At 47.5% G+C, this 27578-nt stretch overlaps 1 protein-coding gene across 4 annotated transcripts in view; it reads left to right on the forward strand.

Moving 5' to 3' along the window:
* Window positions 1-945: 945 nt before the first annotated feature.
* Window positions 946-27578, forward strand: part of LOC122364502 (protein FAM76A-like) — a 39181-nt gene continuing 12548 nt past the window's right edge. Inside the window, exons 1-6 of one of the 4 annotated variants that reach the window (XR_006253557.1) lie at window positions 946-1149; window positions 8053-8117; window positions 12683-12902; window positions 15665-15795; window positions 17532-17724; window positions 22761-23126. Coding sequence is in view for 2 of the 4 variants with exons in the window: in XM_043334925.1 (XP_043190860.1) it covers window positions 1066-1149; window positions 8053-8117; window positions 12683-12956; window positions 15665-15795; window positions 17532-17724; window positions 22761-22976 (963 nt within the window). In the remaining 2 variants the exon portion in view is untranslated. Of the gene's footprint in view, window positions 1150-8052; window positions 8118-12682; window positions 12957-15664; window positions 15796-17531; window positions 17725-22760; window positions 24192-27578 lie in introns of those variants that run through there. The other 3 variants (XM_043334925.1, XM_043334926.1, XR_006253556.1) reach the window with 3 other exon arrangements.

A 27578-nucleotide genomic window follows, 5' to 3' on the forward strand; every position in this document is an offset into this window, starting at 1 on the left:
TAATTCTGCATTCTCCTTCATCCACCAGTAGCCAAAGGTCCGCAGTAGTCCAGGGACCTCAGTTTTCGACCCATGTTTGAGGTCTCAGCACAGCCATACGGACCCCAGTCCCTAGAAGTCACAGCCAAGCATGCTGAACGAAGATTAGAGATGCAGGTTGCCGTGTGTTAATGGTGCATTGTGAGTTTCCGTGTATAACGGGAGATTTGACGTTGTCGTGGCTTATACGACGTACATTTATTAGTAGAATTAATGAATTGTTCGCATCTGAACGCCAAAATTTGGCCTTATAGGTATTACAGACGGCAAAACAGTCTCGTTATGCATCTCTAATAGGAAAGTTGCCTGATTTGGTGTATTTAGTCTGAAGTTAGTCTTACAAATAGTAGGAAATACATACTAATGTTTTCGCTTTTTTCCTTATGATTTATCAAGTAAAAATGATATTTTAGAATATGATTTCATCTGTTAACACTCGTTTGCACAATATTGATGCGTATTTTGTTTGCATTTCACTTTTATTTTGAATAATATAGGAGGAACTGAACACAACTAAGTTTAGACTAGATTTCTTCCTACTGAAACGGGCCTCGCTGGCCCTCTAGAGGGCTTAGCTGGCCCGGTCAGGTTTATGCCGTTGTGAACCCGGCTATTATTAATGGTTTGTTGTGGCTTGTGGCTCGAATCGCAATCAGCTGGTACTTGTTAGGTTTGTGTACAATAGTGACGGGCTGTTGCTAGGGTGATTCAGGTACTTGTAATTCAACAGAAAAGGTGAATTGGGATTTCTTCAAAAAATAAGCTCAAGACAGTTCAAAATGATTTCATATGAGTAAAATTAGGTAACATTGAACCTAATTTAAAAAAAATTCTTGTATATAAAAAGCCAAAATTATGTACTTTTTGAGGTACTTAGAGAGCCCAGTACCATAGTGACGGAGAATCGAATTCTAACGGCGAGTGACGTCAGTGGCGTTTGAGACGGCGGGTGGAGTGGGGTGCGCGTCGTGCGGAAATTGTGAATATACTGCTCAGTCTGTGATTGTGCGGTTGGCAAAGTGTGACATGTCCGACATGCTGTTTGCGTGCTCTAGGTGTTTTAGCAGACATCCATTTGAGGAACTTTCGCAGGGACAGCAGCTTTGTAAGGTCAGTTTCGCAATGCTACGAATGTGGCGCATGATAATATATAGGCTGGATTATTTTTATCTCATTTGTTCTACTTTTATGCATTGCACTCTTTCATGCTTGATGCTTAAAAGCTGTCATATTTTTTTTATCTTATTGAAGCATTTAATCATGATGCATTGCAAAGCATAGTTGTAGTGCCAGTGGGCATGTCTTGATTCCTTATCTCTCTTGCAATAGCAACCCATTTTGATGATGTGGCTAAAATGAATAAGAATAGCTGAAATCATTTAGAGTTAAGTTCAGTTCAGCCTGATGGTACAGGTTGAGGCCTATGAAACAAGCTTACTGCTATGCATTGTGTGTGTGCTGTACTCTGCCGTGCAAAGGCAAAACCGATTACGTTCGGGTGACCCCTGTCCTGACGCAATAACCTCTGACCTGATGTAATCGTGTTTGCCTTTGTACGGAATTGTAGTGTACTGCTGACCGGCTCTGTCAGTCTGTTTGTTCAAAAAGCAATTGATCTTAAATAAAATATCATGCCAAGTTAATAAAAGCATCACTTGGCAAAAGGCTTGGACTATATGTAGATAGGTACCTCTTCTTACCATAATGTTTATTCACTTAGTTTTCAAATGTAGTTTTCTGATTGATTTTTTGTTTGGTTATTTTGCAATAAATGCAAACTAATTGCTGAACACATTTTGATTTTATGGAAGAATTTGCAGGACAGAACTAGATTGGGAATAAGTACATTGAATGTGTGAACAGTGAATGGGCAGCTGACATGCCTGGAGCCTATGATGGGGAATGTTTCCTGTCATAATATGCTCAATGCCCACTTCTTTATGGTTCTGGTTCAAATGAAGCATAAGTACCTAGATAAAATAAGCAGAGCTTGTTTCAACTAAGATTACTATCCAGTGTTGAAATTCTGGGTTGAATTAGTGGGAGAATACTATTTAATGCCAAAATGTTAATGTCCCCATCAGACGTGTGCATGGATCTGAGGACTGGGGTGGATCTATGATCTCAGTGGATCTCAAAGCAAACTTGAACTGTATGTTGGAATCTTTGCACGCACTGGATGCCGCATCACAAATATACCTATCCTGGATTTTGATCTCATAATGATAAGATCTGAAGTCATAAGAAACCAAAAAACATGAATTTATGATCTGAGTGGATCCTACCATGCACATGCTTCCAAGTGTTTATATGTCAATAAATGTCACAAAACTGTGAATTATGACTTGCAATCACAAAAATTGCTAAAACAGAAATTTTGTGGGTTTTCAACAAGTGAATCCTTAGGGAATGAGGATCTATGATCTAACTGGATCTCGAGTAAAACATCAGACTCGGATCTTAGATCTATGATCCCAATTGATCTCTCGATAATTTTAAGAGAGCTGGATCTATGATCCCATCGGATCCGAGCTCAGAATCCATAAGATCAGATCCTCCCACCAGATCCATTGTCTCGAATCCATGCACGTGTCTGATGCCAATCAAAATCGGACACGGTCCGTCCCAGCTGCGGCTGCGCAGCACCCACCAACTGCGATCAGCCCGTCAAGGGTCTCATGTATCGAGCGCCGTGGGGACTCGAACCGGGGGCACTCGAAGCTTACAACACCGGGACTACAACGTTCGGTTGCCTGAACTAGGGAACGAACTTTGTTTTGTTGGGTTAGGCCCTTTCGGTCTGACGAGACCATTTCATAGCCGGGAGGGACGACGGTGAAAACAGGGCGCCTGGGGCGATTTGATCAAGGTTCGCAAAATCACACGTGACCTTTAGCATCGGTAGAAGGCCCACGGAGGGGGAGAAGTTCCAAATGTCACGTGACTTATATGCCCTCCGGCGCCCTGTTTTCACCGGCGTCCGCCGGAGGACGACGGTGAAAACAGGGCGCCTGGGGCGATTTGATCAAGGTTCGCAAAATCACACGTGACCTTTAGCATCGGTAGAAGGCCCACGGAGGGGGAGAAGTTCCAAATGTCACGTGACTTATATGTCCTCCGGCGCCCTGTTTTCACCGGCGTCCGCCGGAAGGGTGCTAGGAATTAGGGGGGGGAGACATTGGTCTGGGCGGGCACCCTAGTGAGTCAGCTGGACTCAGCTTATCCAATTGGACAGGCCACCCTGACCCACCTCACTGATACTGCACCCGGCTACGGGCGTGCTCCTACGGAGCTTCCTGCATGGAATATTGATTACGTTGCCCGTCCAGCCCGGAACAGGGGATCGAGGCGTGGAGGAGGAGGATTTGATTACGAAACGGTTCCGACGGAACGAATGATTGTTTGTGTATGAACATATTTTTAAACTAACCTGAGTCACTGACCTTGACCTGATCTTCAAGTGGCATGGACACGCGTAGGTTTACTGAAATTCAGTATGTAAACGACGTGGTCCAGTGAAGAATGGTCGAAATTAGTTACGTTGGATCTAGGTCAGGGCCTATTTTAACCCGCGCCCTGGTGGGGGGGGGGGGGCTATTTTTTGCCCCCCCTCCAGACTTTTCGATATATCTCCAGAACCGCTGCGCCGATCGTCACCAAACTTTCAGTACCCTCCCGGACATCAATTTTACACATGGTGACCAAAAATTTTTCCAAAGGCTATGATAGGTTGGCCGGAAATGACGTCAGAGTGACGTCATGTTCTGCCGTTTTCGACCCAAAAAAGGGTTCCGCGGGAAGAGCTGTCAGGCCTATAGCTTTGCAAATACAGAAAAATGATAAGGACATAAAAGCTGTAGAATTGACAGGGCTACAAAACTGCTATCTCGGATTTTTGAAATTTTTGGATTTTGACCCCCAAAAATCAAAAAATAGATTTTTGGGATATAATAGTCAAAAAATCCAAAAAGTTTTTTGAATTTCGCAAAAACCGGAATATATGTGATAGTCCTTACCGCCTTCCATCCACATACCAAATTTTAGATTGATACCTCTTTTTTTGGCGAAGTTATAGCGAAAAAACTGTTCAAAATTGATGACGTCAAATTTTCAAACTCAATTTTTAGCAATTCTAGACCTCGTAGTGCAAAACAAAGACCACCATTAGACTCCCCGTGACGAGCTGCATCGAATCGATACCAATTTAATGCAAAAATATCAACTTTAAAATTTGACCTTTTTTGACCTGACCTTGACCTGACCTCCACCAGTAAGTGACCTAAACCGTACCTGATGGTCTTATAACCAACACCATTGGGTTGGAAATGAAAAACTGGCCATAAAACATGCATCGCACAACCTTAGTAAAGTTGGGTTCATGGGGTGACCCTTGGTAACCTGACCTGTGACCTGACCTGGTATGACCAGTGACCTCTAATAGCAAAATATGTACTAGACAACTGACGTCTTATCGCTGATTTTCGACAAAATGCGTTTTACTCGGTGTTATAGCGCTTTCCCTAGAAGCGTGAACGGTGAAACATTTTATCTTTGACCTGACCTGTGACGTCATCGGTGACCCCGAGGTCAATGAAATTTGGTTTCCTTCGACAAATTTGACAGGGCTATCGAACGCCGTTTGAATTTTGCGGATCCGTCCAGTAGTTTCGGAGATACGAGGGGGGGGCAAAAAATAGCCCCCCCCCCACCAGGTCGCGTTATAAACAGACCCCACCAGGGCGCGGGTTAACCCGCGCCCTGCTGGGGTCTGCCGAGCAACGCGCCCTGCTGGGGGGGGGGGGATATTTGCCCCCCACCCCTAAGGTCTCGAGAACCACGCAACAAAGCGACAAGCGGCAAACAGTGTTGGGTAGCCCTACCAGGGAACTACCTTGTGACTCAATTTCATTGACCTAGGTCAAACCGATGACGTCATAGGTCAGGTCAAATGTCGAATTTTCACCGTTCACAGGCATTTCAAGAAATGTGTTGTGAAATCGAGTAAATTGGTAATTTTTTGAAAACCATCGATGGTATATTGTTCGCCAAACACATACTTTGCTATCTGAGGTCACTGATACCAGGTCAGGTCACAGCGAGGTCAGGTCACCGGGGGTCACAATATGAAAGTGTCTGTGATACATGTTTTATGGTCCATTTTACATGACAAATGCGATTATGTGGGTTAGGCAGCCTTTGGGGCCAGCCTAGGTCACGTTTTGGTGAAGGTCAGGTCAAATTAGGTCAAATTTCAAAATTGATATTTTTGCATAAAATGGGTATCGATTCGATGCAGCTCGTCCCGGGAACTCTAATGGTGGTCTTTGTTTTGCCCTACAAGGTCTAGAATTGCCAAAAAATGAGTTTGAAAATTTGACGTCATCATTTTTGAACAGTTTTTATGCCTGACAGGTCTTCTCGCGAAGGTCTTTTTTCGGTCGAAAATGACAGAACATGTCATTCTGACGTCATTTGTGGCCAACCTATCATAGCCTCTGGAAAATTTTTGGTCACAATGTGTAAAATTGAATGCGAGAGGGGTGCTGAAAGTTTGGTGGCGATATAATTCCAGCCGTTTAGGAGATATAGACGGAAAAGGACAGGGGGGGGGGGGGCGTTTCGGCCCCCATACGGGGCGCGGGTTAAGTGTGTGATTTGGGCTAAATTTGGGTGCTATGAAGAAATGTAAATTGCACTGAGTGATCAGAATGTCCTTATATGACCCGGTTTGGCAGAGACACGGGAGCCACTCAATAATGCGCTGCGCAACGCTGCAACTTCGGCGCCATTTCCAGCGTGTTTCAAAATTGAATTTGGTAACAGTTTTCCCCTTCATCATTTCTTAATGAATTGTTTTTATACATGTGCTATCTACATATTTACACTATCTTCCAAATCATCCATTGCAAAACAAGTCGTAGTATGTTTGTCATCCTGTTCCTTTATGCCCATTTTTATAGTGGGCAAATATCGACGACTGGGGGGGGGCAATTTTGTTGAGTGGGGGGGGGGCAAGTGTCCCCCCCAGTCAACATGTTAAAATAGGCCCTGATCTAGGTAGGTTAGGTTAGGCTAAACTGGTTAGGTAAGATCAGCCTTGGACTCCTACTAGGTACTATTCACGGGGCAAACATCACTTCAGTATTCACAATTCACATGTTCGCACGTTTTCAATCATAAGAAGGTTTGGAAACGCGCAGATAATAGGCGCCGACATGCGTTGATTCGCTGTTCTGTCTGATATGGTCGTTAGAACTAGGCCACAGCTTATGACCTGTTCCACCAAAATAATTTTGACCTGTGGCTCATGAGTTTTTAGGTTAAAGCTGCTTTTTGTCAGGGTCATGATATTTAGAGTATGCCGTATGCTTAAAATTAATTAACTTGAGTGTTGAATGTTTCCTCGCTCTTCGCTGCTTTTGACACGAGCTATTCATAAAAAACTGACAGGAAGGGCTGCATCGACCCACGTCTACCTATGCCTAAGTGCAAAGGCTAAGACCAAGTCAGGCCAGAATGGCAATTAGACGTGCCTATTTCGGCGCCCATTGTCGAGCATTTCTAAACTTTTTCTCTGTTTCGAAACACGAATGTGTAAAACGATGCTACTCCCATGGATTATGGTGTGTATCGTGGCCACGTGAAGATCAGGCTAAAGTCAGGAACGTGAGGTTGGTCGAGGGAGGTCATTTGAAATACCTATATCGTATCACTTCATTGATTCGGCATTCATTCAGAATTCATTAGTGCTTTTCCTACTCGAAAAGCATGACTTTTTCTCGCAAGGTATCCCCACTAAAGGCGGCCGCACACTGGGCCATTCGGCGGGCGAGATTCCGCAAAAGCGGAATGTCGCGGGCGACATTCCTACAGCGGCTTTCCACTTGTTTTCAGCAGTTTACAGGACCATTCGGCGGTGCGATTTTCTACTTAGTATTTTCAGGAACTTTATGTGAAACATTTTATGATAAATATAAACGAATGCAAACTAAATACATTTAAGCAAATACAATATTTGCTTATTTAATGCGATTACGCTATATTTCTGTACAATAAAGTTTTGAATATCTATTAATTTGACATAATTTCTGGAGGAAGTTGCAAAAAATAAAGCTCGTGATTAATGTAAACAACCGTGTTTGTCGACAAATGCAAGAAACCGAAAGACAATTGTGGAGAGGCACATAGTAACCCATTATTGGAATAACCAATGAAGTGTATAAAAACCATTTAATATGGGGAAAGAAGTGCCGCTACGATTTTTTATCAAGTGAAATCTATTTCTCGGCTGCTCCATCAATAGTTGGTGAGTTTCAAGTTCCACAATTTCGGGTGTCCGCGGCGTCGCCGCGGAAAAAGCTGAACCGGTCCAGCCTTTTCCGCAACTCCGCGGCTGTTCGCGCGCATGCGCACTCTACCCGCGGACAGCTAGCTGGCAGCGGTCGGCTGATAATTTTGTCGTTTCGGCAGCTGATTCGGCGTCCACGAAAGCGTAATGTCGCCACGGAATTGCGTTTTTGCGGAATGTCGCCCGCCGAATGGCCTAGTGTGCGGCCGCCTTAAGTCTTTGAAGTCACTTTGGCTGAGTTTCGGGCAGAAACTATCGTTGATATCCTCCGCTAAGCTAGGTATCAATAAGATATCCTCCGTCCATAAGCCTCATCCTGCCAAAGCCCCAGACGGCAGACTTTGACCTTTGACATGACCGAATCTGGAAGTTAACCTTCATCTGGAAATCTTGTGAAGACCTTGGGATGGTCTCGTGGAGAGCGTTCGAACGCCGCCTCACTTGGCTCGATACGGTTGTTGGTTCTTGAGATAGCATGAGGGGGGTTGGGATCCGACCCTCTCCTGGCGATCGTGGATACGGAAACATCCTAGGCGGTGCCGGGACGAGACAAATAAGCAAGATAGAAAGGTCAGGAGCTGTGATCAGGAACTGTCAGGAGCTGTAACCAACGTGACTTCAGGGCGCAATCTTCCCTTGTTCTAATGCATTGTTTGTTGTTTCAGGAGTGCCGCGGGAGTTTCCCCGTGGTAAAATGCACCTACTGTCGATCCGAGTTTCAGCAGGAAAGGTAAGTGGCGCCAGCCGTCCCGCCAGTCTGTCACGTCAGGTCAGTGCGCCCCACAGCACGGTCTCGGGCTCTGTCAATGGGTGCCATCATCAGCTTCGTGACCAGGGCACCGCGTGCTGGACGGCCGTAAATGGTCCAGCTTCTTGTCGCTCCAAACACCAAACCTTCAAGTGATTTCCTGTTTCTTGTGTGGCCTTCTGAGACCCTTTCTAGCTGTAATTTAAAACTATAATTCATAATTACTTTCCACATAGACAGAAAAATGAAGTTCCGGACACATAAGCACTTAAAGAATGTTTCTGTCCTAAAAGAATTTTCTTGTAACTTCAATAGGAAGTCAACTTGCAATAATCTCTAGCCATTTATGTTTGCGTCCACAACAATCGCTGGCCATATTGCTTTCCTTGTTATAGTTCCTTTTCTCTATACATATTTGTATTTTTAACCAATATCAGTTATGTAAAAATTAAGGAAGAACGTTTGTGCTGCTTACACACTACGCCGCTCTTAACGGCGCCCCTATGCAATTGTTTCTTGACATTTAAGAGACTTGTCTCAAATGATAATATAAGTTTGACATCACCGAAGTCACCGGTGATGCGCTGGTGGGAATTGTTCAAAAGGTTACGACTCGGCTGCTCGTTGCGGTGCTCTGTTGGTGTTCCCGCAGCCCGCTGGGTCTGCTGCCGCCAGTGCACTAGCCGCATGGGTACCGCGGCGTGCCGCTGACGCCGCCTTTGCCTTATGCAGTATGCACCATCCATGGACCAAGCGGCTATTGCCGACTAGGTTTTGTCATCCCGCTGGTTTTATAGTTGGCGGCACTAGCACCGGCTGCGAGAACATACCTGACTGACATGAACTTGGTTCGTCACTCAAAATCATTAAATTGATTTGATTTATGAAAGAATTATATATTATATATAGTCTTTATAGGAAGTCCTTGAAGTACCTAATGGGAAGTAAATTTAAATAGCTGTGAGTCAAAGTACTTAATGTGTCCAGCGGTTTACGACGCAACAGTGAATATTTTGACCACACCTTTGTTTAACCCTCATCTCACTTGACATTCATTGCTCTTCGCATGTATTTTTAGCTTGCATTTAGCTGATAGGTGACGTGTAACATCCTATGCTGGCAGCACTGACTTCTGTTGACCTGTCTTGTTACCCTAGCTGGGTCGATGGGTCAGTTTTGTATTATCCCACCGTCATGTCCGTATCACTATTCAGTTACTGAATTACTTACAGGTAGTCACTAGTCAGCTTAAGTGTTCGACACTGAAGCTAGGAGCTCTTTAGAAATACTTTCTGACACACGGCATGAATCAAGACTAGGAATCCCGTTATTACCAGACCGGAACTCATGTCATGGCTTGGTGTCATTGAGAGTTTCTCGGGGTTCCCTTGCCCCGCCCCATCTGAACGCCTACCCAGGCCGTATCCGCTGACTCAGGGTCTTTGTTTTGACGTCACTGCGCCGTGCCGGCGCCGGTGTTCGGTGTTCGACCTTGCCCGGCCATCAGCTGACTCCGATCGCAGCCAGCTGACGCGATGCCAAACGGTTGTCTGTGGCCGCGACGAACATGCCATGCCTCTAGTCCTCCGGCTGCCACCTATAGTAACAGCATACGACCAGCAAAGACGGCGCTCAAGTTGTCCCCCATTAAAGCTACTCGATGGCTCTCAAAATATTGCTAGAAGGTTCGGAAGGTCCGTCTATTTTGCATTCACTGGCACACAGACTGGATTCGTCCTGTCCTGCTGTCTGTTCTCACTAGTTTCGGTCCGGTCCGAGCCGGTGGGGTCGATCGGAGGGCATTGTGCCGCCCTCGTCGGTCGGCCTAGTTACGCAATCGGTGCAGTGGGTCGACCTCGCACTTGGCACTGTGCCAGTGACGTCGGCACCGGACCAGTGACGTCACGGCGGACCGGTCGGTGACGCCCGAGACGCTGTTGACCGGCCGCCGGCCGACCGCTGACCGACCGCTGCACTGTCTGCTGCGGCCAGTGTTCTAAAATTGGATATTGGTTGGGTGTGCCGATGAAGAAAAAATCCCAGGATGAAAAAAGAAAGTAAATAAACTGCAGTATTTTTGCAAAATGGTGTAATACCAATTTTTATGCTAACTGATAAACCAGGATTTCATGTCAGGATCTTGACAAGGTGTGGAACAAAAGGATGTGGGTGCATCAACTGTCAAGTGACAAGTGAACTGGCTGTTGGGAATACATAAAACTTTTCAGAGATGAAGTAAAGTTGGTCTTTCATATTTTAGGGATGAAAATATATTTCCCATTAGGTGTGATTTGCCACCAAAAAGGCTGAAAAAAGAAACACTGGCTGCGGCAGTGATGATGCGCATTGAAAACCCAAATCGTCAACTAGCAGAGTGGTGAATGTAATGCTTTTGGATAGGGAAAGTAGCAACGAAGTTGTCATGATGCAGATTTCGAACAAAATTTTTATTTCATAGCTTTTGAAGCTCGCTGGACTCTGGCTGTTGCTGTCAGCGAACAAGGTTACATGAGGGAATATTTGATTCAGATTGAATGAATCTTGTCCTCGTTCCAGAGCGAGCCACCCTCTTATGATAGCATACCCAGCCCAGTACAAGCCTTTCGGTCCTTGTCTTTCCGAAGTTATAGATGTCTAGGGCCACCCATTAACCCGCGCCCCACTTGCATTGGGGTCTGCGTATAACACGCCCTACTGGGGGGGGGGGGGCTATTCATAGCCCCCCCTCCTAACTCCGAAACTACTGGGCCGATCGTCAAAATTCAAACGGCGTCTGATAGCCCCGGAAAAACTGTCGAGCGAAACCTAATTTCATTGACCTCGAGGTCACCGATGACGTCACAGGTCAGGTCAAAGTAAAAATTATTAGCATTTTGGCTTCTTCACGTTTTGGGCTCTAGCCGCCGTCTTACAAGTCAGATCAGGCTCATTTTTGGTTCACACACTCGTGAACAGATGCTCTAGATACTCTGAGGGTACCAAACTTGTACTTTGATTTTCAGGTCAAGGTCAGGTCATCACAGGTCACGAAAATATTATATCATCCGTCGGTCACGTGACACATGTTTTATGGTCCATTTAGGCCAAACATTTCGAACTTGATGTCGTCTGTGTCATTCGAGGTCATTTTGAGTCAAATTTAGCTTAGGTCAGGTCACTTTCAGGTCAAAAAAGGTCAAATTTTGAAGTTAAAATTTTTCAACACAAAAGGTGTCTATTGGATGCAGTTTGAGCTCAGAAACACGATGGTGCTATTTATTTTGGCGTACGATGTCAAATTCGTGCTGCAAAAGTGATTTGAAAAAAATTATAATTTTTAATTTTTTTTGCAATAATGCGTAGGTATAACTTGGCCATTTTTGAAGATATTTAGCTAAAACTTGCTAGAGCTAGTCATAATAATGCGTTCTATCACATATATTACGGTTTTTTTTTCGAAAAGTCAAATTTTTTTTTGAAAAAATGTAAAAATATAAATTTTGAATTTTATTATATAAAATTTTCGAAATTTTCAAAATTTCGAAAATCCGAGATAGCAGTTTGAAATTTTGACACAAGGTGTCAAATTGATGCAGCCGAAGGTACTTAAAGTTTGGCGTCGATACGTCAAGCGGTTTGGAAGTTATTTCAGAAGAACGGGAGGGGGGGCTATAAATAGCCCCCCCCCCCCAGTGGGGCGCGGGTTAAACGTATTAGTTATAGCCAATGTATCTGCAGCGTAATCGGGCAGCATGAGGCTCACATACGGTTTGTCCGTCTCGCTTCATCTAAGTTCTCTTTCATATCGTCCCACTCTCCTCATTTGCTGTATCAACCGGTGCCTGAGCGTATGTAGATGCTTCCGGTCTGGCCTGGCGGTCTGCGCCGCGGCCATTGCCCGGTGTCCGGCGCGCCGGTCCAGCGACCTCTGTCCGCCGGTCCGCCGACCTCTGTCCGCCGGTCCGCCGACCTGTGGATTCGGTGTGGAAGTGGTAACGCCGGCAGCGGGCTGCGCTGGGGAGAGGGAGGGAGGGGGACGCAGCGACTGTTATCGGTTGTGCCTCTCGCGAATGTCTGTGACTGTTACCAGCTGACCTGAATGTCGACTGTTGCACTATGCTCTGTTCTTTTTCAGGTCGTCATGGCTAACAAATGTTCCGCACTGCTGATCACTGAGATGATGTTTGATTGTGGGATTCGATAAGATTGTGTTTGGTAGCTCTCTCCATCTGTCTCTGTCTATTCTATTGTTCTTGCTCTTGGATCTCTCTCTCTCTCTCTCTCTCTCTCTCTCTCTCTCTCTCTCTCTCTCTCTCTCTCTCTCTCTCTCTCTCTCTCTCTCTCTCTTTCTCTCTCTCTCTCTCTCTCTCTCTCTCTCTCTCTCTCTCGACCCTCTCTCTTCACAGTCACTCTGTGTCTGTATTTACCTCTGCCCGCTCCCCGCCACACCTGCCTCTGCTGCTGCCGACCTCACTGACCCCGCCCCCTCCCGACCGGGGGTGCCACACTGACCCCGCCCCCTCCCGACCGGGGGTGCCGCACTGACCCCACCCCCTCCCGACCGGCAGCAAGGGCAGCACGTCCACCATCTGCAAGAAATGCGAGCAGATGGTGAAGGCGCACGGCAAGCCGACCGCCTGCGACTACTGCAACGTCATCGCCGCCTTCATCGGCTCGCGGTGCCAGCGCTGCGCCAACTCGGAGAAACGCTACGGTCCGCCGCAGGCCTGTGAACAGTGCAAACAAAAGTGCGCCTTCGACCGCAAAGACCCCGAGGACAAGAAAAAGGTGGATGCGGCGTCCGGCGCGGATCCTTCCGGCTCCTCTCCCGACCAAGTCACGGTACCTGACCTGCTGCCGACGCTGCTCTGGTGACGGGGGACTGTGAACGCTGGCTCTCGGTCTGCCGCCATAGTGGATGGGACCGAGCCGCCTCGCTTTACCGGCCCACGTCAGCAGATGGCTGTCCACAGCGCTGATCATTTCCGTCACATCCAGCAGACCGTGTGTACATGACCTGCCGTGTGTCTGGCTTTGTGACCAGTTACCTGATATTCTCAGCCATTCATTCAGCGTCCTGCCACCGACCGACGCTCCTCTTTTCGAATGTAACTGCCCGGTCTCTTAAATCCATCAATTTTTGTGACAGGTCAACAGAAATCTGAGCATAATTTGGTGTGTTTTTGTTCATTTATTTTCAAATTAAAAAGAAACGCTAATGCGGATAGGGTTTAAATTTTGCAACACCATTGGAAGGCTGCATAGTCAAATTTTCAGTATTGCTCATATGGCTAGAATAGGTGTCGCGTTTGATATTCCATTCACATGTGCCTGTTATCTGTTTGTGAAAATTGTGGTGGCATCTGATGTCTAGGCCAAGGTCAATCTCTCAGAGACGTGCAGCTACGACAGGTTAGGTGTAGGTTGTGTCTGTGTGCCCGGGTATACCTCTGTCTGAGCCAGTGCGAATATGCGTGCATGGCTGTGTGACTGTGTCGAGGTTTCTATATATCGGCTTACCTGTACTTGTTCATGCGTTCGTGTGTGTATAACGCTGTGGTCGTTCCCAGGTGGACGATAAGGTGATCTGCTGGCTCTGGGATTGTTGTGGGCTGACTATGTGACTGTTGCGAACTGGCTCTGTGATTGTTGTGGGATGACTGTGACTATTGTGAAGTGGCTCTGTGATTGTTGTGGGATGACTGTGCCTATTATGAGCTGGCTCTGTGATTGTTGTGGGATGACTCTGTGACTATTGTGAGCTGGCTCTGTGATTGTTGTGGGATGACTGTGACCATTGTGAGCTGGCTCTGTGACTATTGTGAGCTGGCTCTGTGATTATTGTGAGCTGGCTCTGTGATTATTTTGAGCTTACCCTGTGACTATTGTGAGCTGGTTCTGTGAGTTGTGACTGTTGTGATGAGCTGGTTCTGTAACTATTGTGAGCTGGCTCTGTGACTAATGTGAGCTGGTTTTGTAACTTTTGTGAGCTGGTTCTGTGACTATTGTGAGCTGGCTCTATGAATGTTTTGAGCTGACTGACTATTGTGAGCTGGCTCTGTGATTATAGTGAGTTGGCTTTATGATTGTTTTAACCCTCGCCGGACCTATTGGTTTTCTACATACGCGCCGGCCGAGGGGAAGGGGGCGGGTACGACCCCCCCTCGCCGTTTCGCCCCTGGTGGAGCTAGCGCGTCGCGGAAAAAAACGAGCGTGTGCGCCGTTACGAGACGCAGAGATTGGTACCCGATTTTAAGGTCCTAGGTCAACCGGTGACCTCTGAGGTCAGGTCAAGTGCCCCAAGGTACGGTTCAGTTTTTGGTGAATAACTTCGCAAAAAACGGCCGCAGAGCGCCGATTTTGGCAGCATCGTGTTTGCCTCGCTCAGGCGCGTCGAATGATATACTTTTTGTCCGGGTCAGGTCAACTTGGGGTGTTGACCTCAGGTCAAGGTCAGGTCAGCACCCCCAGGTCACGAAGTTGGTCGAAAGAGGTCATGTCGCATATCATTCGATTCGGTAGGTCTTCCTGAGTCCATTGGTGGCTTTCCCGACTCGCTAGCTCAATTTGATCAAGAGTTATTAACGAAAAACTAATATGACCTTGATGACGTCATAAATGACGTCACGCAAGGTCAACATTGCAAAAGTGACGCATCTAACCTTGCAAGGAGTGCATCAAATCACGATTCTGTGTGCTTGAGATAGTTGAAGATCGTTCCCGGCGCCAGAATAGCAGTTTTCATTTTTCCCCATTGACTTATAATGGTGAGGTCACGAAAATGACCTGACCTCATATGACCTTTAGGAAAAATCCGAGATAAACAAGTTGTGGGACTCATAATGGATACTAGATCCTGCAAGTTTCATTTCCCTGTGACATCTCCTCTGGCAGTGAGGGCGTTGCGAAGTTGCGACATCTGAAGACCGTGCTGAGGTTCACTTATGACGTCATAGGTCAGTGACCTAACCTGACCCAAAAATGCGGTTGGTGTCAAAAGATCCGGCTTGGATCAAAGGTCAGGTATGCCAAGTTTCAGCTCTCTATCGCCAGCGTGTTCGGAGCTATCGCGAAAAAACCCTATGGGGGGGGGGGGGCGGCACCCGCCCCCCCCTCGGCCGGCGAGGGTTAAGCCGACTCTGTGACTTGTGAGCTGGCTCTGTGATTGTTGTGAGCTACCTCTGTGACTATTGTGAGCTGGCTCTGTGATTATTGTGAGTTGGCTCTGTGATTGTTGTGAGCTACCTCTGTGACTATTATGAGCTGATTCTGTAACTATTGTGATCTGGCTCTGTGATTATTTTGAGCTGGCTCTGTGATTGTTGTGAGCTACCTCTGTGACTATTGTGAGCTGGTTCTGTGACTATTGTGAGCTGGCTCTGTGATTGCTTTGAGCTGACTCTGTGACTATTGTGAGCCGGCTCTGTGAATGTTTTGAGCTGTATCTGTAACTTAGATGTGCCGGCTCTTTGGGTGTTTTGTGCTGGCTCTGTGGCTGTCGTGTGTTCGTGCGCGTGTGTGTGTTTGTCTAACGCATCACTCGTTCCCAGGTGGACGGTAAGCTGCTCTGCTGGCTCTGCACGCTCAGCTACAAGCGCGCTCTAGCCAAAACAAAGTCCACCGACCCCGCCCGCCACACCCACGTGAAACTGGGCAAAAACCAGGAGAAACGCAAACCAAAGTAAGCAACGTAACTGATTAGACATTGAAGAAACTGTCTTAGAGACTGTTTGAGGATCATCAAAAGGATTTGATCCAGGCGATTCATGTAAAACTGTACACAAGCCTACAGGGTGTCTCAAAAGTTCGTTCACACATTTCCCATGCCCATAAAGCATATAAGAACCGGCCAAAAATCTAAGGTTTTGGTGTCTGTGTGCACACTAGACAAATATGCATGCTTTGACAACTGATTCGGAAGGTTGGAAATCAAACTATTTGCTGTATCTCCAAAAATATTTGTCCATACCGATTTTCGTCGCTCCGTCAGCTGCCGGAGGCTGATAAAAGGTTACCAGCTTTCAAGCTCTTGTAGGGGAATCCCCTGCAGTTTCTGCGTCGGATTTAGGTTTGACGAGCTCCCCGGCAACATCCGCTTCTCCCTGAAAGCCGACAGCTTGCATCGACACCATCCGAGAGTATATTGTAGGTCTTCTCTGGCGCTAACTCCTTCATGAATGACTGGCGCCGACCTCCCAAGCACCATTTTCCTTTTCAAAACAACCCCATTCCTGAACAAATGGGAAGTGCCAGGGGCAAATTTTTCGCAGCATATCGTAGAAGAATGTGTCGGCCATCTGTTTCTTAGATACGTTGTGCAAATTTTGCAAATCCCAAACGCTCATCATTCCCCATGACAAGATCTTCACTGGGTTGCGGAGTGTTTTCCTCAGGAGAGGTTCTGCTTTGTAAACGGCCAAAACCTGTCCATCGTGCGGTTTTGTCGGGATTTTGTGTCTAAAAGAAAGCTCTTCGCTCCAGATCTGCCTCTTGAAACTTCGTAAGATAAAAATTTACATTAATTGACACTTTTGAATGGTCAGTTGTCCTTGGCATTGACGATTTTCGTGTTATTTTCCCCCAAAATTTAGCGTTATAGATATAATAAACAATTTAAAATGATACTTTGTCTTTATTTTACGATGACCTGCAATTTGTGAAACTGGGTAACCTCTGTCTGTGAGCTTCTTGTCAGTTTTCAATAGTTATGACTTCATTTTAAGCTGCTTTCCGGAGCACGAGTCTGCTGCCGTACGAGGGTCGTTGAAAACGCTGTTAGTCTCGCATGGTTTTGTCCTTCAAAAATTTTAGCCACCGTTTTTATTAGATGATCATCATGTTGTACTCATCCTCGCCGACAGTTTGCCATGGGTCATTTCCGACTTAACCATTCCCATTACTCCTGAAATAGAGAGTTTCTCAGCCGACCCGATTTTGCGACCTCCATTTTCATGCCTGACCCATGGTCAGAGATGAACCCTTTTTGTGAGCTCATGAAGGGTCGAATGCGCTTGAAAACAATGAGACTGCTTGAGGAAGGTTGTTACGAATGCCCATGCAAAATTTCGACCGTTAATTAATTGTTGATTCAGAATTATTGACAAAAAAGCATGGCTGGTACCTGTGAACGAACTTTTGAGACACCCTGTATACTCGTTAATCGTTAGCTTATAAAATACACTTATTTTATCGGCTTATCAAGTCCAGTATACACAGTGATTTATTCTATGCATATGCAGAGAACCATGATCTCCTTTCTCAACTGCCGCATGGTTTTTAAACAGTCCGTTTCTCTGTGACCGATAAGCCGCTACCAACTTGGACTACAGTCTGTCCTCCGTTGCCGTTCGCAGACTGTCGTCCCGGACTGTCTGTCCCGCCCCGGTCTAACCGTCGGCTGCCCTCGCCCGCCGTCAGGTACTACGTGTCGAAGCGGCCGGACCGCCCGGACGTCACCCGCCAGCCGCTGGAGGGCTCCGAGCCCAAGAAGGCGCGCAAGGACGAGCAGTCGGACCATGTGGTGGCCATGACGCAGCTGAGGGAGGAGATCGCCAGCCTGCAGCGCCAGCTGCAGCTCAAAAACCAACAGATGCTCGGAAAGGACAAGGAGGTACTCGTCGCAGATCGACCGGCGGCCGGGGACAAAGTCGAACTTGTGCGGTCTATCAGAGATATCTTAGATACGGTGCATGGGATAAGGGTTTGCGCTGAAATGAGACATTAGTCATGACATAAAGAAATAAGGGAGATGCGATTCCTTTAACCCGCGCCCTGCTGGGGGGGGGGGGGGGTGTTTGAACACCCCCCCTTGTGGTTTTTCGCGAATATCTCAAAAACGGCGGCGCTCCTTTTGGTACACCTTATCATACATCAATTCTACACATGTTGTGAAAATTTCAGACCAAGGTCATTCAAGGTCAGGTCACCAGGTCACTTAAAGTGACCTCACCTCATAAAAAGTTTCAATGTCTGTCATAGCTACACCGAGTGACCGATCGCTTTGAAACTTTCAGCGATTGCTAAGAGCAATAGCATGTACAAAATGTATATCTCAGAATTTTGATATCTATGACCTAAGGTCAGGTCAATTTTGCGACCTCCCCATTATAAGTCAATGGGAGAAAATTGAAATGCGCCTCTTTTGGACGAACGACATTATAAACACTCCCAAACACTGAATTACAAGTGGTTTAGACACATTGAACATGAAAATGGTGTCCGTGACCCCTGTTTATGCCCTGAGGTCATCTTAGGTCACGAATGGTATCTAACAGTTTTTCGCAAATAACTTTTGATAGAGGCATGCTAGAACGATGAAAACGCCTTAGATGTGTTCAGCTCGACGATACGGATCGACTGATATGCAACATGACCCTTTCCGGTCAGGTCATGACCTTGACCTGAGGTCAAATTTTCAAGTTGACCTTTCAAGGTCAAGTTATAGTTCATTCGATGCGTCTTGACGAGAGGAACACGATGCCGGTAAAAGTAAGCTCGTACAAGGCTTGGGTCAAAAGTTATTGCAGAAAAACTGTTTCCCAAAAAATCGGCTATTTTTGCAGTTTTTGCCCCCTGCAGGCAAAACCGTTGACGTTAGGTCAAATCTGAGAAAATTACTCAGAAAGGGCGTTAATAGGGCTATCGAATGCGCTTTTCCGCGGCGCTGTAGCTCTATTGGTTCCCGAGTTATGCGTTGGCTTCTTGGAAATTGTCGACATTCGACCTGGAAATCGGCGAAATTTTGCCTTTAATGACCTCTGGTGACCTGACCTTTGACCTGACCAAAAAATTGACCGAAGTGATTTCGTCATTATTTTTGACGCTCTTTCGAACGCCGCCTTCCGCGTATCGCTACGTGGCCCAGGAGCCGAGTTAGAAGGGGGGGTGTTCAAACACCCCCCCCCCCCCCCAGCAGGGCGTGGAAATCCAGGACCCCCAGCCGGGCGCGGGTTAACCTTCGCCCCAGTGGGGGGGGGGCATTTGTTACCACCCTGTCGCGTTTTTTTTGCGTGTGAATAAAAAACCGCGGCGCCTAGCGCCGCGCCGCTTGGGGTAGCTTTTGGTACATCAATTTTGGACAATGTGTGAAATTTTTGACCCCAGGTCATGTCAGGTCAGGTCACCAGGTCAAGTTAACTGACCAAGCCTAAAAAAGTTTGCAATCATGTCCAGCCTGCAGTGTTTGTCAGAAAGCTTTTAAACTTGCTGGATTGCATGCTGTTATGGGCGTCTACAATTTGTATATCTCGGATTTTTTTATATCCGTGACCTAAGGCCAGGTCAGTGGCGTGACCTTTCCATTACAAGTCAATGGAGAAAAATGAAAATGCCTCTAGATTCGTGTGTACGCATAGGAACAGTCCAAATATTTCAGAATCACAATGATTTAGCCCACTCGTGATGACCAAGGTGTCATTTTTTGCTGATAGCCTCTAGAAAGGTCATCCGAGGTCATTTGAGGCTACAAACAGTTTTTTGCCAATAACTCGCGATTAGAAAGAGATAGAACGCTGGGGATGGTCTCATTGTGTTTGTCTTGTTGAGACGCATCGACTGATATGCAACATGACCTTTTCCGGTCAGGTCATGACCTTGACCTGAGGTCAAATTTTCAAGTTGACCTTTCAAGGTCAAATTATAGTTCATTCGACGCGTCTCGGCGAGGGGAACACGATTCTGGCAATAGAAATGTCGTGGCTTTTTGTAGTCGAAAGTTATTGTCGAAAAACGCTTTTCGTAAAAACAGCTATTTTTGGAGTTTTTGCCCTCTGGAGGCTAAACCGTTGACCTGAGGTCAATATTGATAATGACCTTTTCAAAAGAAGAGTTCAAAAGCTATCGATTGCTCTTCCATGCGTTTTTCTATCTACCATAGTTCCTGAGATAGCGGCATGTTTTCTGAAAAATATAATGACAATTGGCAAATTTTGACCTTTGATGACCTCTGGTGACCCCAATATTGCTCTAAGGTGAAAAATGACCGAAACACTTTCCAACATACGCATTGAGAGCTATCGACTGCTTTTTACCGCGTCTTTCTAACACTCTTAGTTTTTGAGTTAGAGGTGGGTGGTAACATATGCCCCCCCCCCCCCCCACTAGGGCGAAGTTGGCTGAGACCGCCACTGGGGCGCGGGTTAAGAAATGACAATTTCTCTTGTGCGATACTATTCTGAATAATTAACTGGCATTCTCTTCTTACCTTTACCCTAATCGTTTGGCTGATGATATAACCGGATAAAACGGAAATGCTGCCAATGACTTAATGCGTGAATTAGTCATAGCCAGGATAGATATTTTTAGCAAAATTCACCTGAGCTTTACCATATGAAACACAACAGCTGTCGGCTATGAAGTATGAACCATTCATATGAATCATATCATATAAATCATACCATCATCATTCGTTCCCGGCTATAACAGTCCGGGTTCGAATCACGACGGGCGCTTGACGTTTTAGCCTCCTGACAGGATGGTTGCGGCTGCTGGCAGGCCGTAGCCAGGCGAAGTCAGTGAGGGGACCGGCCGTGCGCGGCTATGTGCGCATGTTAAACTTTGGACTCTAAATTCTGCCATAGAACCGGAATTGCGCGATCGGAGGGTAGCGGGCAGGGTCAACGCAACAAGCTTCGGTTAGCGGGGGCTCTGTCCTTGTGAATCCGTCCATTCAAAAGGCTCGGACTAACTTTTTAAAAAAGAGAGCCATGCCATATGTTGCCAAACTTGTTTTATCTCCAGTAAAGTAAACCGTCGTGACCCCGAGTCACGGGTCTCCGTACCGGGTCACTGACGCGGTATGATGGCAACACTGGCTATCGTGCTCGGCTCTGTTGTTTTTAAAAAGGATACTTTGCTTTAACACGCGCAGTGGAGGGGGGGGGGCGAATTTCGCCCACCCCTCCTGTTTTTCGCCAATAACTCGCACCGCAAAAATAATATTAATGTAATTTTGGCTAGCTGTCCAGAATTGAATTGCGGATCTGCTCGTGCAAGATTTCACAAAATCGGTTCACAACTTTTCTAGAAATAGCGGTGTAAAGTCAAATATCCTGCCGCTGCCGCGGCGCGGCAGCCGGTGCCGGCCGTTACGCGCCGCCTGAATTGTAGACTGCTGGGGCGGGACGGTTCCGTCTTTACATCCCGCTCCTTACCGCTAATTATGTTCGATTCGCGTCAAATTTTGTGAGAAGACTAAAAAATGTACAAACAATCCTATGGTCAAATAATTTTGAAAATCGGCCGGTAAAAATTGAAATATGATCGTGTTAACACAAAATTTTGATTGCCGCGTTTCCCGCGTCGGCTGATCCCGCCTCAGCAGGCGACATCTTACTCTTAGCATGCTGCTAAGTGCTAACTGCCATATTTATTGCTGGATTAAAAAGAAATTCACAGCACAAACTAAAAGATGTGTGTCCTTTCGTCTAGTGAAAGAAAAACGAAAATCGGGCGGTAACTTTTTGAGTTATCGGCGTGTAAATGCAAAAAAGTCGCTGGTATGGCAGATTTCACCACATTTGACCTCATTTGACCTTGGAATATATTGACCTAGGGTCATGAAATTCACTCACAACAGAGTTCACCAGAGCCTCCACCTACCCTCCAAATTTCGTCTTTTAGCTTTAGTGGGAGCTGAGATCTTATGCGGGGGGGGGGCTACATTCGCCCCCCCCCCCCACCCCTTCCACTGGGCGTAGTACTCGCAACCCTTCCACTGCGCGTGTTAAATGAATGCTCCAAATTTTACCCTCACCAGATTGACCAATACCAATGCACCTTCACCAGAACGTAACCTAAACCGGCACTAATGTTCGCCTAACCTACATCATTGAATTTGAAAACCTACATAATTGAATTTGAATTATAAAATTGACCAGAGAACATGTATCACACGACCTTAGTATAGTTAGGTTCATATTGTGACCCTCGGTGACCTGACCTCTGTGACCTAGCCTGGTAGCAAAATATGTATTAGACATTCAACGCTTTTTTATGATTTTCGACAACATGCCTTTTACTCGATGTTATAATGCATTTCTTACAATGCCTTTAAACGGTCAGAAATGCGACCTTTGACCTGACATGTGATGTCATCGGTTGCACCTAGTTGGTCATTGAAATTGGGTTACATGGTAGTTCCCCAATCGAATGCTGTTTGAGTTTTGAAAATCGAAATCGGTCGGAACCTTTCCGAAATCACGGGGGGGGCGGACGCCCCCCTCCCTACGGGTGAAAGGGTCCGGGAATAGTCTTACGGGGCGTGGGTTAAGCTCGTGTCAGCAGTGTTATCTTTGGTGTTTATTTCTCCGCTCATAACATTTAGATTGGAAAGCAATGTACATGCTTACTGTTGGCTGTTTGTTTATTCAGCACCGGATATTCCTAACCTTTTTCAGTTTTTTTTTTTATTGTTGATTTGTATGTCTGGCTATTATGTAATTTTTTGCTTTTCGAGTAGCACGCCAGATTTGAACATTCCTGTTTGAATGATTCTGCTCAATGTTCACACACAGCAGCATACTTTTTGCGTTGTTGGGTTGCGGGTGTACATACACACAGTTTCCTTTCCGATCATCTGCTTCCCTGTACTCAGCCCCTGTCATTGATCGGGTGGCGCCGTGTTTGACCGAGCTGCCCTGCCGTCAGATCTGCGAGCTGAAGGCCAAGAACCTGCGCAACGAGCAGGACATCCGACGCAAGATGAACGATCAGCAGAAGGCACACGAGGCCAAGGTGGAGACGCTGCAGGGCCGCATCCGCTCGCTCAGCAAAGAGGTGGCGGCGCTCTCCAAGCGCTCCAAGGCGGGCGGCGGCTCGGCGCTGGCCTCGGCCGACAGCGCCAGCAACAGTCCGCTGGTCTGAGCGGCGCCACGCTCTCATTAGTGACGGCACGTGACACGTGGCACGTGCAGTGTGCCGCCGGTGTGGTCACGCGGCAATGACTGCGCCTGTTCACAGGTGGTGGCGGCGGCGGAGCACGGGCGGGCGAGCCAGGCCGATATATCAGCAAAGGTACCGTTCCGCGCTGGCTGCCCGGTGTGCGTGTGCGTGGGGAGCGGGGCTGGGGCTGTCTGCCGCGCGCGGCCTGCTCTCGCTGGGTGACTTTCCCTGCTCCCAGGACCCCTTTGTGTCATTAGTCTGAATTGGTGTAGGATGTGAGATGGTCCGGTGTCTGACGGTTCTAACAGTTTTATGACGTTTTCCAAAGTGAACCCCCTGTCTCGCTCGGACAGTTTCCGACAAATCGACGCTGGTGTAATCTCTGGTACCTTTCTGACTGAAGTGGGACGTTTGTGTGATGCTTGCTGTCTCTTGGGACGGGCCGTCATTGAGTATCTGTGTAAGTCTGTGTGTTTTGTGTGAGTGAAGGCCAGGTGGCTGCTGTGAGTGTGTATGTGTGAAGTGTGGTGTGTTGTGTGTGAGTGCCGGCTGGGTGGCTGTCCTCTCGGCGTCGGACAGAGCTGGTGGCGGAGGCTAGCAGCTGTTCTAGTTGATTGTATTCGGTTTTAGAGGGCCGGCCGGCGGTCCGAGCGACCGCCGTGGCCCCGCTTTATCGACGGTTTTAACGCGGCCGGCGGCCCCAGGCCGGCCGGCCGCTGTATGTAGCCGGTAGCGGCTTGTTGTATTCATGGTGTCGCCATGTACTCTATCGCCATCTCCTATCACCTTTACTCGCCGCTCGCTGGGGCGGCGGGTCGCTCTGTGTCGCTGCGGGCGGGCGCCGCTCTATCATTGTAGGGATTGGAAGGCGGGCACCGGTGGCGGCCGGGCCGGTCCCTGTGTCCATATCCCGACCGTGATGTTGACTCGTCGCACAGATGCAGGCGACAGGCCTGTGGTGCGATACCCTGAACAACTTCATAGTCATACGGGAGAGCTCTGCTTGTGGTCACTTTAGCTAGGCAACGGTGCAGCGAGAGTAGTTGTTAGAACATTAGCAAATACTGGTTTTCATTTGAATCATTTGTGTAATGTAGTTCAGATGTGATCCGATCCTTCTTGATTTTACTCGTTTTGTTTTGACGATCGTCCATGCATAGTCACGTTGCAGACATTAATACAAATGGTTAATTTCAACATGCGCTCTGGCGTTCTTGGGACACTATTTATGATACTTTGTTACCGACGCGACTCACAAATCTATGCTACCTCTGCAGTCCAGCAGTCCGCAGCTCTGCTATTTTCCCTCCACCACCATAATTATCCAGTTCCCCACCACGTTGAGTATCATCGCGCTCAGCAGTCGCACGATTGTTCTGTGCATTTGACATCATGGCTGCATCCCAATCCGCTGCCGAAATGACTGCGGTTGGACAGCTCGGGGCTGGTGACACCGACATTCTAGGGCCATATCAGCCACATCTAGCTCGGGATCTCAGTGACTCTCCCTGGGGCCTGGACCGTGCGCTGGCAGTCGCCTTTTCCGGGGGACAGGCCGCCGCAGTGGCGTCTCTGCCGTCACTGAAATAGATGTCGCACATTCATCGTCTTGAGCCCAGTCCCTGTCAAGGGGATGGCAGATATTCAGGGATGGTCACACATAGGGAACAGAATGGGAGCAGGTGAACGTTGGCCTGTTTAGTGTCTATATGCTGGCTGATTTGGATGCCGGAACTTACCGTTTTCCTTCAACCTTCGTCCCCCCTGTTTGGCTACCGTTATCGCCGAAGGAGGTGAATCATTCTCGAATGCCGAATCGAAGCTGAAGTGCATAGGTTGGAACATTGATCATGTAAGGCAATCTGAGCAGAGCTGCAAACCTCATCAAGGCCTCTTGAACGTAACTGTCAATTGGCAAATGGAATGGTAGCTTCGGAAGTGACAGGGCATCGTTATTCTTGAACGGCCTTGAAGGTTTTTTCATAGCAGTGCGAAATTTCAAGGCTGGTGCATCATTTAATCTCAAACCACCTATGATTCCACAGCAACACCAAGGTAAATAATATTTAGAAGACCTTCATGCGAAATTCCATTTTCAGGCGAGCTGGGGAGGGAAGCCGCTGAGGCTTTATCGATGCCCAGTGTAAGATGCTAACAAAACGCATTTTTCTGGTAAATGTACTTACGGTGTATACTGTATAACGATTGAACACCAAAACCAAATTCAAGCGTTTGATGTCTGCTTTCGCATCATTGTGTAAAAAGGACCTTGTCATTACGAGATTATGTTGATCGATGATGGATTGCTCAGGTCCTTTGCTACTGTCTTGCTTATTGGGCGCCAATGACCAGTGTAGTCCCGGCATCTCTAAAACCAATGCATCATCTTCTGGATCACATACCTTATCAATTATTATTTGTTTGCTTTAACAGTACACAATGAATGCGTCATCATTAATTCTCTGTCCGATAACTCGTTTCGGCGTGCCCGTTTCGCTATTGCTGGCGCCACCTACATTTGCGGCAGTGCGATCACGAAAGTCTCGTTTCAAACAAGGACCACGATCGCTGTCGCAAAGATGGGCTGATTTGAATATTTTTAGATCGGCTGTGGAAATACAATGTACAGACCAGCGCTTCAATCGTCAGCAATTTATAAAAGCATTTCCTTGTGGGTGTTGATGCTAGTCCGGTGCTCGAACATAACCTTTTGTACATATTTCGCTAGTCTTTTTTGACACGTCTCAGTCGATCTGACAACCGGACAAACCTCTCGATGTCAAATCACAAACTAAACCACTGGGCGCTGGGACATGGTCGATGGGGAGCTATCCCGGCGTCAGCAGACTGGCCGGGGACACGGAGCCGGGGGGAGCGTAACTGATTCCTGTCCGCTGCTTCATTCCACGGTTCAACGAACGCTGCAAGCGATGGGAGTCCGCGGGGAAGGCTTCCTTCTGACACTCGTGGTCGGACGCAGACACTCGCGGGACTCGGATATCAGCGGACGACATCGGAGGGCCGGACGACGCTCAATGTACAGACCGGTGCGCACTGCGCAATCTACTGATGCAGCCTTCACGTTGGAGTCGGACTTCTCCCGCTGACCATCGCGAACATGTCCGATTCGTAGCGGTTTTCTCAATCATATGCCTTGTGTCCGTTATACTATGCGAGCGCTGTTACCGTACTAATTTCCTTATCTGAGCTGTACTGGGATCGAGTCTTATGCAACAAGTTTAAAAATATCATTAATAGCTATTGAGCTGTATAAATGTGTCCACCGATAAACGCCAATGCGGGCTATATCGCAACATAACTAATTGCACCATCAGCATCACATTCAGTACGGTTGTGTAAAGTACGAGTACAATTGCCCACGTGCTCTGCCAGGGTGCACCGGTGTCTTTCTACTACTGAAGCTCGAAATGTGAAGATGCGACTGTATGCTGAGGAACGACTCGGAGTACCTCGGCCTGGGTGAACGGCAGCCCAGCTACAACACAGGAGAGGTGCTAGCAGGCCTGACTCTTGCCCGGTACTCAATCCCACGGTCGAAAGGACAACCAGCGTTGGAGTTTCGCCGGAGAAGGCCGTCTGGTTTGACAAGGGCACCGTAGACCGTCTGACTCTGGACCAAGTGACTCCGATCATCGTTTTAGTTCCGGTCGGACCGACGTCGGGAGGTTGTCTGGATCCGATCGCCACGCCTGAGGTGCTGTCGGCAGACGTCGGCCGTGCCGGGCGACTCCAGTTTTGTAGTCGGTCGACTGCTGGAAGCTGCTCTGCTCGACTGCCGGCGATGGGTGAACATGTGTCTCCGAGGCGGTGATGACTAGTGAGTGGAACTAGTGGCAGACCGTCAGTGAACGGTCGAGTGACGAGTGACTAATCAATACAGATACGGTCTCTCCGTGTCTAACGTATCTGCTGCTGATAAGGCGATAAGTCTTCTTGATTACATGGAGAGTTAAGCAATACACTTGTAAACAATGCACGTCTTTACGCAGAACGATATGACCGCTCAATATCTCAAGCAGGACTGGCCTTGTCCGGATTGCGCAGGTGGCGCTGCAATCGGACAGGTTTTCGGACACGCTTGCGGGTCTACTTTCTACACATCATCAAAAGACTGATGGGTAACTTATGGTTAAAAATGCGAGGCTGACTGACGCTGAAACTGCGGGCAATAAAAAAGCGTGTTTGGAACTGCGGGCAGTTCGAAAAAGAAAGTAAAGCTTTAGCTCATGAATCAAAGCGCGCGTCGCTAGTCATCGACCCGCTTCTGGGCTCATCGGTTCCCAGACTGGGTGGCGGGGCCACGCTCCACTCAATAGGGTTTCCAGTCTCCACTATCAACGGTATGCGTATGGACGCAGCATGATAAGAACTTTATGTGCGTGAAGACAGCCCATATTCAGCCCATATTCAGCCCGGATTCAAGACACCTCGGATTCACTTGAAGCTCGCACACAACAAGAGCTCTTGAGATGTAGAATATGTGAGTCAACCCATTTTGCGTTATTTCAAGCCACTTGAAGTTTAGGTGTCAAAAAAGGTCACGACCCCGAATTGGCACAGGTG

The sequence above is a fragment of the Amphibalanus amphitrite genome, unplaced genomic scaffold (assembly GCF_019059575.1).
Source record: "Amphibalanus amphitrite isolate SeventyFive unplaced genomic scaffold, NRLGWU_Aamphi_draft 000680F_arrow, whole genome shotgun sequence".
In the NCBI taxonomy this organism is placed as follows: domain Eukaryota; kingdom Metazoa; phylum Arthropoda; class Thecostraca; order Balanomorpha; family Balanidae; genus Amphibalanus; species Amphibalanus amphitrite.